This window comes from Molossus molossus, unplaced genomic scaffold (assembly GCF_014108415.1).
Source record: "Molossus molossus isolate mMolMol1 unplaced genomic scaffold, mMolMol1.p scaffold_m16_p_7, whole genome shotgun sequence".
Lineage (NCBI taxonomy): Eukaryota > Metazoa > Chordata > Mammalia > Chiroptera > Molossidae > Molossus > Molossus molossus.
The window spans coordinates 112,728,847-112,742,169 of NW_023425401.1; the positions used below are offsets into that span (position 1 = coordinate 112,728,847).

A 13,323-nucleotide genomic window follows, 5' to 3' on the forward strand; every position below is an offset into this window, starting at 1 on the left:
TATGTAAACTGCAAATACAGGTTGCGGGGGTGGGGGGGGCAAAAGTAGATTTGCAGTTGTGAGTATGCGAAACAGAGTTTATTCTTGTACTATTTATTAATTATTGTATTATTGTCCATATTAACTACTATAAACCTACTTTTGCCCACTGCTGTAATATAAAATGGTGAGTCAAAACCCTCTTCCTATGCAGCAGCTTAATGTTCAAATGCCACCCTCCACTCATGACTAAGTTACTACCTCATGACTAAGTTACTACCTCACAACAAGTAATTGCTTTGATAACCCAGGAAGGAAAATGAGCCTTTCCTCTAAGAAGTTGTAGAATCACATCCTACAGATAAAGACTTGTATGAGCACAAGCCACAAGAAATCCTGCATGTCTGTGATAAAGTATTTGACCTGGACATTGAAGAGAAGTGTCCATGTTGTACACCAATCAGCCTCTGGCCTCAGCTGCCATTGTGAGCCCACTTCCCTGTATTTGGTCATACCAGCAAGGTAGAACATCTCTCTGCACCAAGTCTAACAACAGGCCCAGTTCTGTTCTTAGGTTCTTACTAGTATTTTATTCTTTATACCCCTCAATGTCCTGTGACCGCTTCATATTACCTCTTTCCTTCCCTTCTGTGCAGACAGTTCTCCAATGAAAGGCTCTGCTTTCTCAGAGGAAAAGAAGAGCGTCATTGTGCGTGTTCTAGAATAACACTGAAGTTTCAGCCTCTGCTCTCATCCTTTCTGATTTCAGAGAAAAGTGCTGCCTCCTCTTTCAGTTTATTCCTTTCTGCTTTGTTTTAGATCCCCTCCTACCTAGGTCTGGGCCTTAACTGTCCTGTCCACCCATTCCATCTCTCCCTGTCCCAGCTGCATCCCCAACACTGCTTCAGAGGTTTCATTGTAGAGGCGGAAGCCACGCTGACTCTCATTTAGATTATTTAATAGTTGTCTGCATATTTCTTTCTCCTAGCAATTATGAGCTACTGGAGGTCCAGACTGTATTAGCTTTCCATCTCTAGCACTCTACAGTGTCCATGTCATCAAATGAACTCTGTAAGCCATGTGTTGAATGAAGATAACAGAGTATTACAAGATAAAATGTAATTGCATGTCAATGAGTTATTTAGAAAATAATTTTTAAGAAGTCTGAGGGCCCTGTCAGTTTTCCTCAGTGGTTAGAGTGTCGGCCCGTGAACCAAAGAGTCACAAGTTTGATTCCCCTCAAGGGCACCTACCTCAGTTGTGGTTCGGTCCCTGCCCTGGTCGGGGTCATGCAGGAGGCAACCAGTCGATGTGTCCCTCTCACATCAATGTTTCTCTCTCCTTCCCCCCCACTCTATCTGAAGATAATAGAAAAATATCCTCGGGTGAGGATTAAAAAGAAAAAAGTCCAAGGAAAGATTATTTTAGCTTCCTCTATAGCCATTTGTTTGGCATATATGGGGGAGACAGTGAGTAAGAGGGAATAGCATTTGCAAAGCCTGTGATCATGATTGGACAACACAAACACAACCTGCTTGGTGGTGAAAGAGATGGAAGCAGGGAGTGACATGAGATTCATGTGCTAGATGATTGGCTACAATGCAGGATGGATTGGTAGGGCTGGTATGAAAGAATAGAGTCAAGACAGAATTATCTTGACAGGAATTAGTGATTGCTCTCTGGGCAAGGGAGAAGGGTCATTCATGCAGTATGCCTGTGGGTGACTGTTTTCTCAGTTAACAGAAGAATGATACAGAGGTTAAGAGAATACTTGGCATCAGATCATCCACCACCCTGCTGTGTGACCGCAGGCAAGCAAATTAATCTTTCTGGTCCCCAGTCTCCTCATCTGAAGAACTGTAACATGCCTACCTCATTCGGGATGCTATGAGAATTAAATGAATTACCAAATTCATTTTGAAAAACCAAATGCAGTTTTAGTTTGGTGCTTCATTTAGAGCAGTCCCTAAATAAAACATAGCTATCACTGATGTTTCCTTTCCTAACTTCCTTTTATGTTTTTCATAAGTGCTCATAAGTGGAAATGAAAAAGGTAGGAGTGATATGTTCAAAACCAGAGTATAATTAAATATAAAAGGCGTACTGGATCTGTTAATTCCATGGACAAGGAGCTGAGTAAATGGCCTTTGTCTCTGGAACATATAGATGGATCCATAAAACTGTAAACTGGTTCATAGTAGCATGTGACTCAAAAATACAATGTCTGAAAAATAAATTTTGTATCTACAGAAAAACTGACATCAAAAGTACAGACTATTAGTGATATGCTCACTGATGTATTGCTTAACTCTGTGTGTGAAAACAGTGTGATCTTTTCTAAGCATTATTTGCATACTAAACAAATGCAAAACAGCTGAGTGTGAGTTACAGGGTGCCTCACTGGAAAGGGACCTGCACCACTCCGTTCTGCACGTGCTAAAATACACCTGAGACGCACAACATTTGTCTTACTGATTCATCTCTGGTCTGTTGTGTCACCTGGAAAGCCATCCTTTCAACGGCCGCCTTTTCAAATGCATTGATTCCGACTGTCTCATAGGTGTGTTTTATCAAATGACAACAAACGGGGAAATGATCTGTAACGTGCAAAGCCTTATACAGACGAAAAAGCCGTTCCTTCCCTGATGGCAAATCTGCGAAGTCGGACGCTGTTTCAGGACTTGATATGTACACCGCCTTTCCAAGGGCCAGGTCGGAGCCTCTGCGGGTCCAGGTGCCATCAGGCTAAGTGGAGCCGGTTACGCGGCAGCGGACGCGGCAGCCAAGCCTCATTTTTTTCTTTTTGCCCCGCTTCTGCCGGCCCCACAGAGGAGTCAGCCCAGCTTCGTTCCCGCACCAAGAGCTGCACCGCCCAACACCCGACAAGGCGGGAGACCACAGGCTTCGCCAGCCTCTCCCGGCGCCACCTGCCTTTGAGCGCAGGTAAGTCCCAGGCCAGCGATCGCTCGGCCCTCTGCTGCTCATGCCTGTCGGTTGCTAGGAGTCGGAACGCGCAGACGCGTTGTTGGTGGCCGCGGGGCATGCTGGGCCCGAGATAGCGGGGCTCTCAGCTGCTCTCGCTTCCTGGTTGCTAGGCGTCGAGCACACGCAGGCGTGCTAGGGGAGGCCGCGGAGCAGGTCGGGCCAATGGTAGCTCGGCTCTCCGCTGCTTAGGCCTGCCGGTTGCTAGGAGTCGGCGACGCCGGCTGGGCGGAGGATACAGCGTAGCTGCGCGGCCTCCTTGGCCTGCGAGCGGCATGGAGCCCGGCAAGGTGAGTGCGCACGGGCTGCGCGTCGTGCCGGGTGAACCGCGGAGTCTCTGGGAAGTTTTTAAACTTGGGGAATTGGTTCAGTCGCCCCACCAGTCACCGGGCGGTCCTAGGCCCGGGCCGGACTCCGGTCCGTGACGCAACGAGGTCAGAGGTCGCGACCTCGCGTTACCGCTCAGCTTCTGGACGCGGGCCGTGTGTGCGGTTTTCAAGGCCGTGCGCGGTTTACCGCTCCGCCGCCGCCGCACGGAACGTCCGCAGACCCGACCCTGTCTTCTATCCCTGCCCCTCCGGCTTTCATAGGTTGTCGCGTAGCGTAAGTGCCCAGTGATTTGTTAGCGGGTGTGTTTGTGAAGTGAAAACCGGACTCTGGGAGGGCTGCCGAGCCTGCTCCCCGCGCCGGGCGGGGCGGTCGCGCCGGGAGCGGCCTGGTGCGGGGCATTAGATCGTCGCGTTCAGAACGAAAACTCGAGGTTCCTTCCCTTCGAGGAAGAGTGTGTGACTGTGTGTGTCTGTCTGTTGTGTGTGTGTCTCTCTGTGTCTGCCACTCTGCTCTCTCCATCCTCTCTTTCTGGAACTCGGATTCAGTCTCTCATTAGATGTCCTGGAGGCTTGTATTTTCCATCTCTTTGCCTTTTTTTTTCTTATTATTTTTTTTTTTTTGTATGCATATATATTCTGGGAGATTTCTCCAACTTTACTGTTAGCTTTGTCTACTTAAATGTTTTACTTTGTTTAAGTTAATATTAACAACTTTTGGTCTCACAGTGCCCGTTTTTATAGCATATGTTTTAACTTGTGCCTATAATTTTTTTTTTAATCTTCCTGAGGTTGTAACTTTTATGCCTTTTTTAAATAAAATAAATATTTTTCTACTTTGGGGGGTCATTTTCTCTATTTGTTTATCTTGATTCTTCTCTCTTTTATTTTTTTATTTTTTTATCATCCTCACCCGAGGACATTTTTCCATTTTTTGTTTAGGTAGAGTGGGAGGGAGAGAGAGGAAGAGAGAAAGAGAAACATCGATGTGAAAGGGACACATCGAGTGGTCGCCACCCGCACAACCAACCAGGGCCGGGGACAAACTGCAACCGAGGTACATGCCCTTAGCGGGAACTGAACCCTGGTCTCTCCGGACTCCAGGCCAATGCTCTAACCGCTGAGCCAAACCGGCCAGGGCTTCTCTCTTTTTTTTTAAACACCCTTGCCTGAGGATAGTTTTCCATTTATCTTCAGATAGAGTGGGAGGGAGAGAGAGAGAGACACATTGATTGGTTGCCTCCCTCACGACTCCGACTCCGACCAGAGCTGGGGACCAAACCACAACCGAGATACGGATACGTGCCCTTGATCAGAATCGAACCACTGAGCAAAACTGGCCAGGGCTCTCTCTTCTTTTTCATCCTCACCTGAGGATATGCTTTTATTGACTTTTGAGAGAGAGGAAGGGAGAAGGAGAACATTGATGTGAGAAACATCGGTCTGTTGCCATGTCCAGACTGGGGAATCAAACCCGAAACCTAGGTATGTGCCCTGACCAGGAATTGAACTGGAAACCTTTTGGTGTACTGGATGGTGCTCCAACCAAACAAGCCACCCCACCAGGGCGATTCTTTTCTTTCTTCTGTTGGTTTTTCTCAAACACCTGATGGACATTTCATATTTATGAATGAAGCCCTGGATTAATTAAAGTAAGTTTCTGAGTGTCAAGGGACTGGCGCTCACAGGCCGCAGAGTGACATGGAAAAGGTGAGGACTGCGTGGTACCTACGCTCGGCCCAAGCCTTGAAGCAACACGGACATTGCATTATAAAGTAGCCGAAGGAACATATTTTGTAATAATTTATAGGTAATTCTAGACTAGTGAATAATTTTTAAGAATTTGTATTTCTGTTAACTTTTATTCTGATAGAGTCAGAAAATTCTTGCGTATTAAGGACTAATTGTCACTGTCTAAAATGGCCAAAATTTTAAACTTGGAAAATTATAAGTTTCTACTTTCCTTTTTAGAAAAGAACCAAAGATGATACATGGAAAGCAGATGACCTCAGAAAACACCTTGGGGTAAAGTATTTAAAAGATTTGAGCTGGGGTCCGATTGGACAGTTTTTCCTGGTGTGGCTCATTGCAGGGGTGTTTTTGACTCAGAGGCAAAGGCATGTGGTTAGTAGCTCTGGGTCTGTGGCGGGAAAGGGTTTCCTAGCCCAGGCTGCATCTCACCAGCTCTGTCGGGTTTCTGTCATGTTCAGAACCCAGGTGTGTGTGGACGTGTGTGGTACGCATGTGTGTATGTGGATGGAGGCTTGGAGGTTGAGATAGAGACCCCCTGAGTGCTGTGTAACCCTGGTGGCCCCTGTCTCGGAGACTATGACACTGCTGCAGTATCCCGTTCTTTTTCTTCCTGATCCATGTAGTGTTTTAGATTTGACTTGACGGCAAACGCAAATGTGTGTCTGTCTCATAAGTGGACACTGGTCTTCAGTCATAGAAATGCTAAGTGTGACACCACCTACGTGGTTGTGGAGATTTCTCCTGACCTTCCTGGGTGGAGGGATGGGACACAGGGGCAGCCAGTGTGTTTTCAGGCCTTTCACTGAGTGTAGCTGTCATGTCAGAAACCCCTTCCTCCTTCTTGCTCTAGGCTGCACATTTGGGTACTCCCAGGGAAGATAAGAAACACAAGGAAAAGAAGCTACATAAGGACTTGGAAACTGACCTCCCAGAGTCCAAGGAGCGGAAGCCCAGAGACCCAGACCGGGACACCAAGCACAGAGAGAGGGTGGTGGACAGAGATGACCACAGCTCCAGGGAGCGTCCTCGTGAGGACAGAGACAAGGAGAGGCCACGGGAGAGGAGAAGGGATGCCCGGGACCCTGATGGAGAGAAATTGAGGGACAAGGCCCGAGAGCGCGACACAGAGAAGCACCAGAGCAGAGTCAAGGACCCTGAAAGGGACTGCCGAGAGCACCGTGTGCGGAGGGAGGAGCCCAAGCCCGCCGCTGCGCACCACAATCTGCCTGAGCACAGGGCGCGGTCAGGTGTGTGTGCTGGGCTGTGGTTTCTGTGCTGGGCCTGTCCTGGGGGGTGAGTGCCTCTGAAACGCTCCTTCCCATGTCACCCTCTCTCTTGGTTTCAGATGGTTCAGCCTTGCGTTTGGCTGTGTCCTGCTGAACTGTGCACTTTGCAAGGTGGTTTCCTTTTGGTATTTTAAAACTCATTTCAGTGAATGAAAGGAATAACAATTGGTGGGGGGGGTGGATGGCAGCAATGGGCTGCAAATGGTGCCTTCATCTGTCACAGGGGCCTCTTGCCTCCGCAGAGCCCTCAGGAGTGAAGTCCCCCGGTCACCCCAAGGTGGCATTGACTCCTTTGCAGCTGAGTACTTGGCGGAAATGTCTGCCCCACGGGGCCCTTTTTTTCTGGGCCGGCTGTGGTGCCCTGAGCACCTCTGTCGGAAACACAGGACCCTGGAGGGACCTCTGAGTTTCCAGCAGTGAGTCTTACATTTGCCCAGTTGCCCCGGCAGCAGTTGCCACCGTCACCTCCTGTATTCCACTTTTAGTTTGGATTCTAGGACTCTCCATTCTTGAGACTGTAGAATGTGTTCTAATCGAAGAATATGGTTTCATGTGCTAATACATAATTTTGTAATGCAGTGTGTACAGTAAAGATTGCAGCAAGATGTAAGGAGACCTTCTTGATATCTGAAGTTCGGGAATGTTAAAAATAAGTTTTCTTTTTGTAGTAAGTAAAGTAAGAACTGAAGAGAAGGAGAGGAGAGATAAGGACTCTGAAAGAAGAGATGAAGAGAGAGAAAGAAGGTACCGAGAAAGGAAGGTACGCAGACCAGACCCCAAAACACTGCAGGTAGATGATACACTATTAGAGGCATTGTGGGAAACCCTGTAACAGACTTCAAGGCCTGAGAAGATATTGGGGTAAGCTGCGTTTAGTTATAAGTTATGAAGTGTTGAGGCGTAGAGCCCCTTCACCACACAACATTACACAAGTAGTCACCTGTGCTGTGTTCTGGGTGGTCCTCATTTTTTTTTAGCATTTAAATCTTTAAGCCCCATAGAAATTATTCTGGTGGTGGGTGTGCAGTCAATGAAACTGAGTTTTGTCTGAGGCTTGTTGGCATTTCTTGGAACGTGTCCTACAGAGATGAGCAGGGTGGGGGCATGGAAACTCTTAGGGGCCACCGGAACAGAGAAGCATGGGGGACGGACATGAGGAGCATGCGGTCAGAACCCTGACCGTGGAGCAGTGACCAGGGAGTGCTGATCTGTGTGAATAGAGGCTTAGTTCTGGGTTCCGTGGGGACATGAAGCTCCCAGAGCTGGTAGTCTGAGCACAAGCATCACACACCAACTGCCTGGCCTGCACACCAGCACCCACCACCAGTGATGGGCGTCATGTTATCACTGAGCATCCACAGTGGTCTGGGGTACAGTGATGACTCATCCACAGTGCCCGGTCCTCAGCGTGTCCCTGTGCAGGGAAGGCAGGTGTGTGAACTGCCACAGAGAAGCCTGTGGGGCAGCCCATGCATAGAGGGGTCACAGAAGTGCTTGTGTGTTGTGCAGCTGGGGATGTGTCGGAGTTGGGGGGAGGGTGACAAGTGTGACAAGGACGGGCTGTGGAGGAGACCTGGACTCTACAGGGATTTGGCCATGGTTCCCACATCAGGGTGAGGACACTGAGCTGCAGGGTCTCGTCCCCTGGGTGGGTGGGGCAGGGGCTTTCCTTTCTGGAGGGGTCATCAGAGCGGATGTGTGGGAAGGCCCCTGGCGCAGGATGGAGGGCTGGAGGGCAGTGGTGGTTCGGCCTTCCTTGCTTTTGTGGTAACCAAGACAGCGAGCTCGTCTCCACACGCTGCGTTTCACTGTCCCTTCGTAGTTGCAGTATGGTGACAGCAAGGACAACCCCCTGAAATACTGGCTGTACAAAGAGGAGGGAGAAAGAAGACACCGGAGGCCCAAAGAGCCCGATCGAGGAAAGAAGGTTCTAGAGAAAAGCAACACAAGAGAACGAAGAGAGAAGTATTCAAAGGAGAAAAGCAGTTCACTCTCTGAAAATGACAGGGACAAGAGACTCAGAGAAAAACAACACAAAGGTGCTCGCATGGAGGAGGAGAGGCACCGAGGCAGCATGGGCAGAAAAGAGAGGTCTTCGAAAGAGGAGCACAGGAAACGGGAGCCCAAGGTTTGTGTTCTGGTGCCGGTTGCCCTGGGACCGCCCCAGGAGGCACCCCTACAGCTGGAGCCACCTCTGAGTGCAGCCAGGGCTGAGACCTGTGGGCTAAGAGGCATCGCCTTGTAAGACGTGATTCATGTCTGTTGTGTGGTCAGTACATAGAGATTCCTGACCTGGGACATAGGAAGCACTTTTAACACATATTCAGAAAACTATCATAACATTTTGAAATTTAATAAGCTGATGTTTTTAAAAGTGAAAATTAAGTGAATAACTTAGCAACATGTTTCAACCAGACTTGATAGTCTGTCTGCAAACAAAACAGAACACACAAAAAACTGTTGATCGTAAGGGTCCAGTCTTCCTCCTGTGTATGTTAAGACGATTACTGTAGTTGCTTAACGTTTTCCTGCATTCCCTTTAGCATCTTTTGTTTTCACGTATACGCTTTTGCTGCGTGGCTCCCAGACTCTGAGGCGAATGTGACTTCATGTGTTTCTTGGTGGTGATCCCTCCAAGAGGATGCAGCGGGTTAGTCTGGTTGTGGTGAATCCCAGGCCTGTGCTCTCCTGAGCCCTGAGGACACCGCGGCCTCTGGGTCACCATCCGGCAGTGCTTTCTACCAGCATCCTCACCCTTTCTCAACAGCCCACCTATATGTCCATTTCTTCACTGGAATATTTTTAAAATTGTACTAATGTAAGAAGATTGTTTAAATGTTTCTCTACAGGTACCTAGGTCTGTGAAAAGCCACATTTGAAAGTTTAATTTTAAGCTCTGAAGAGAATATGAAATTGCTCAGTATAACTTTCTCTTACTGAGCTAATACATAGTCACCTTTTAGTACATCTACCTTTATTCATCCCCTTGCACAATTACCTAACTGACTAAAAATACTGGTAACAACAGCTATCTTATGAGATACCTGTTGTTAAATTTTGAGTCCCTGTTTGTTTACAGAGTTTATTTTATTTTACTTTATTTTTTTAAATCTTTACTCAAGGATACTTTTCCGTTTATTTTCAGGTAGAGTGGGAGGAAGAGAAGGGGAGAGAGAGAGAAACATTAACATGAGAGGGACACATCGAGTGGTTGCCTCCACACAACCCCGACCAGGGCCATGGACCGAACCACAACCGAGCTACGTGCCTTTGACCAGACCTGAACCCGCAACTCTTTGATCTGTAGGCCAACACTCTAACCACTGAGCCAAACCAGCCAGGGCTTTTTTTTTTTTAATATATTTTTTTATTGATTTGTATTTTAGAAAGATGTGAAGGGAGAGAGCGATAGAATTATCGATTGAGACAAACCCGATCAGCTGCCTCCTGCAGGCCCCCCACTAGGGATCGAGCCGGCAACCCGGACACGTTCCCTGACTGAGAATCAAACTGGGACCTCTCAGTCCATGGGACGATGCTCAGTCCACTGAGCCAGTGGCCGGGCTTACAGTTTATTTATTATGCTTAACTGTTATGATTTACTGGCTGATGGCTTGGCATTTGTTTTCTTTTATAGAATGGTGAACACAGAAACCGAGGTGGAAGTTCAAAGAGAGACGGGACTGGTGGCCAGTAAGGAATACGCGTCCTTTGGTCGATTGTTATGTATAACACACAGAATGCTTTGAACTGGATTGTTCTTATTGGGCCTAGTTATAGCCAGTAAATGGCAATAAACCATGGATGTACTTCACTTACCCCTGCAAATTATATCTCAGGGGCACTAGAGGAATTTGGAAACTTCTTGCCAATTATTGATCCAATTATGCCTTTTTTATATGTGCTTATACAAAATTAGAAAATCAGAACTCACTTTGGGGGAGTAACTCGTTTGGAAGATGGCCCCTCCACGTAGGACTGTCCAGCCTGGGAGGGCAGAGTGTCTGCAGGGGGCTGTTGGTCCACATCCAATAGACATTTGACACACCCATTTTGTATATAAACTCTACATTTTAGTGTATTTGGTGGCCATGTGCTTCTTTTTCAGAGATGAGGAAAACACAGGCTAAATGCCTTGCCCGGATTCTTACAAGTGTGAGTGAGCTAGCACTTACCCTGGGGGCAAATTCCTAATCTTTGTCCTGCCAGCCTGCTGGGGTGCCCAGAGGAGCTGTGCTCAGCTCCCGCCTCCCAGCCCACATGCACATTGAACTGGTATGAATGGACATTCCAAAAATTGAGAATCAATTTGAAATTTTGAAAGCCTTAATTTTAGGTCCCAACTAACATAGAGCATATGATTAAAAAATAGGACATTCAAGATAAATCTTTGGAATCCTAATATTATATTTAACATAAAATAACATTTGGGATTGACTAATAAAATTACAGGAATTTTCTAGAACTTGTATAAGGATGTAGATTCATACACAAGTTTGTTAAAACAGTTTCTTCATTGAAGATACTTTGTGTCTCGGATCACTGTTGAAACAGTAGAAGTGCTAGGAAGACTTTCGAACTTACAGCTCTAATAAAGCACACTTTGGGAAGTTGCCAACTTACAGCAGTTCTTAATCTTTTCAAATATTGAGAAGAGCCTTTGCTGACATACAAAATGTTTTATTTTTAAATTATTTTGGTTTTGACCATATTTTCTTTCTAGGCATCCAGAGACTGTAGTGAGGAACAATGAAAAAGATAAAGACTCGAGAAGGAAGGTAAGAACCTCACGTTGATCTTACTGTGCAGTAAGGTCAACTGGCACCTCCGTCTGCCTTATGGCTCATTGGAGTGGAGATTCCTGGAGGCAGATAGGAGACACTTGGACAGAGGACTCAGATTGAAGGTGAAAAGATGGACCAGAAACCATCCAACAACAACTGTCGCAGAGCAGGGGCACCATCAGCTGTTCCCATGCTGGGCAGAGTCACTGTGCCCCCTCTCTCATTGGTACTAGGCAGGAGGTGCCATAATCTCCCCATTTCTGAGAGGAGAGACTGAGGCACAGAGAGTCACCCCATCGGTACAGTTCAGAGCTGGGACCCGATTCCCTAACTCCTGATGGCAGCACCTATAGGGAGGAGGGGTGGGCGGTCTGTGGGTGTCCTGGAGACCCTCTCTCGACTGCTGACCTGGCCGTGCTCTGTCCCCCAGCACAGCCTCGACGAGGGCCCTGCCACATGGACACTGTCTCCCAGGCTGGAAAGTGAAGATACTGGGGTAAGGGGTGTCCTGCGATGTGTAGGCAGGGGGCGGGGGTGCGTCCTGTGCAGACACAAGCCTCTCTCATGATGGCTTGCTCCCATAGCACCTTGGACTGGGGGGCAAGTACTCCTGGACCACAGAGAAAAGGAAGGGGAAGAGGTTTTAATGTGACGTTTGTGTTCACACTGGTTTGACAGTCTTCCATCGTGTCACAGGCTGTCTCGGTTCAGGGCTGCAGGGGGACTGGCTGCCCAGGCCCGGTACCTCCCTCCATGTGGATGAGGTTGGAAGACTGTGCACTGCATTTTGCAGGGAACAGGCTCAGGTCGAGTGAGCAGCCAGCCTTCTCCTCCGTGCTATGCATTTACATTCAATAGTTTGGGGAGAATTGAAGAAACTGAATAGAGATGTTGCAAAAGACGAGGCTCAGGCTGTTGTCAGTGAGAGCTGTTGCAGTCACAGATCATTTTTGGAAATGTGTGCTGCTCAGAGAGGAAGGCAGTGACAGGTTCTCTTATGAGCGAGGACCGCTGATGACTGAGGAGCTCTTTCCCAACCGGACGGGGAAGCACAGGACGCTCTGCTCGCTGCCGCCACAGAAGGTGGCTGAGCTGGGATGGCGTCGTCCTGTCACTGTCCTCACTGGGCTCTGGATGTGCAGAGACAGGAGAGGTCACCTGCCCTCCCTGGCGGAGAGCCTGGCACTCTGCGGGGTGCTGTGCGTGTTTGCCGAGGGGACGACTGTCGGATGTTTTGCGGTCACGGGTGGCAGTGAGCTGGAGCACAGGTCAGTGGGGCGGTGCTGTGACTGGTTTAAACCCCTGCACTACATTTGCTCTGGTTTCTCTTACCAGTCAACAGGTTGTGCCATAAAGGCTGTGTGTGTCATCACCATACCCTGGTGACTTTATATGATGATGTGCCAAGAGCGCCTCTTCCTGGGGCAGTTTTCCTATAAAGTTTTATTTGCTCAAAATAGTTCTCCCCCTGCCCTGGCCGGTTTGGCTCAGTGGTTGGAGTGTCGGTCTGCGGACCAGAGAGTCCTGGGTTCGGTTTCCACTAGGGGCATGTACCAAAAAAAAAAAAAAAAAAAATAGCTCTCCCCAAACCTCAGGCAATGAAGGATTCCTGGCAACCCTTACTCATCCTTAAGACCCAGACCAGGTGGCCTTATGGTGACCTGTGCAATGTCCCCAGGCCTCCAGAACATGACTGAGCACACCTGCTACCACAGGACTCTGGACCCTCTATGTATCCCCAGATTGCAGGGGGTGAAGTTGGTACTGAGGGGCAGCCTGTCTCCCCCTGACGGAACGGATGGGGAGGTGCTGAGTACGAGCTCCACACCTGAGACCTCATCACTGATATTTAAGTCACTGGAGCACCTGACAGTTCTGACAGGTGGGGGGGGGGGGGGCGTGCGTGTGTGTGTTCCTGACTATGCAGACGTAGGGATGTATTCACGGACAGGACACAGACCAGGGAGAGGCAGTGGTTAAGTTTGGAATTTATTTGTATAACACTTTTTTTTCTTTAGCCACCAGAATTACTGAAGTTTCTCAAAAAGGATGTGTTTATTAACTGTTTTCTCTTTTTGGTCATACTAATAAGTTAGCAAATTCCTAAAGACTTTGAAGGTAGGTTGTTAGATTTATAAATATCAACACTTTTAAGTTAGCAACTTCAAACGAATCTCAGAAAACATGTATTTTCCCAACCTATTTGCAAGATTC

The 13,323-nt window shown here is 48.0% G+C and overlaps 1 protein-coding gene across 2 annotated transcripts in view; it reads left to right on the forward strand.

Annotated features, from left to right (window-relative positions):
* Nucleotides 1-3,203: 3,203 nt before the first annotated feature.
* Nucleotides 3,204-13,323, forward strand: part of DYNC2I1 (dynein 2 intermediate chain 1) — a 37,733-nt gene continuing 27,613 nt past the window's right edge. Inside the window, exons 1-8 of one of the 2 annotated variants that reach the window (XM_036247535.1) lie at nt 3,204-3,251; nt 5,259-5,312; nt 5,890-6,286; nt 6,994-7,085; nt 8,148-8,453; nt 9,963-10,018; nt 11,049-11,103; nt 11,540-11,605. In XM_036247535.1, the coding sequence (XP_036103428.1) occupies nt 3,237-3,251; nt 5,259-5,312; nt 5,890-6,286; nt 6,994-7,085; nt 8,148-8,453; nt 9,963-10,018; nt 11,049-11,103; nt 11,540-11,605 (1,041 nt within the window). In that variant the 5' untranslated portion in view covers nt 3,204-3,236. The remainder of the gene's footprint in view (nt 3,252-5,258; nt 5,313-5,889; nt 6,287-6,993; nt 7,086-8,147; nt 8,454-9,962; nt 10,019-11,048; nt 11,104-11,539; nt 11,606-13,323) is intronic. The other variant, XM_036247536.1, reaches the window with a different exon arrangement.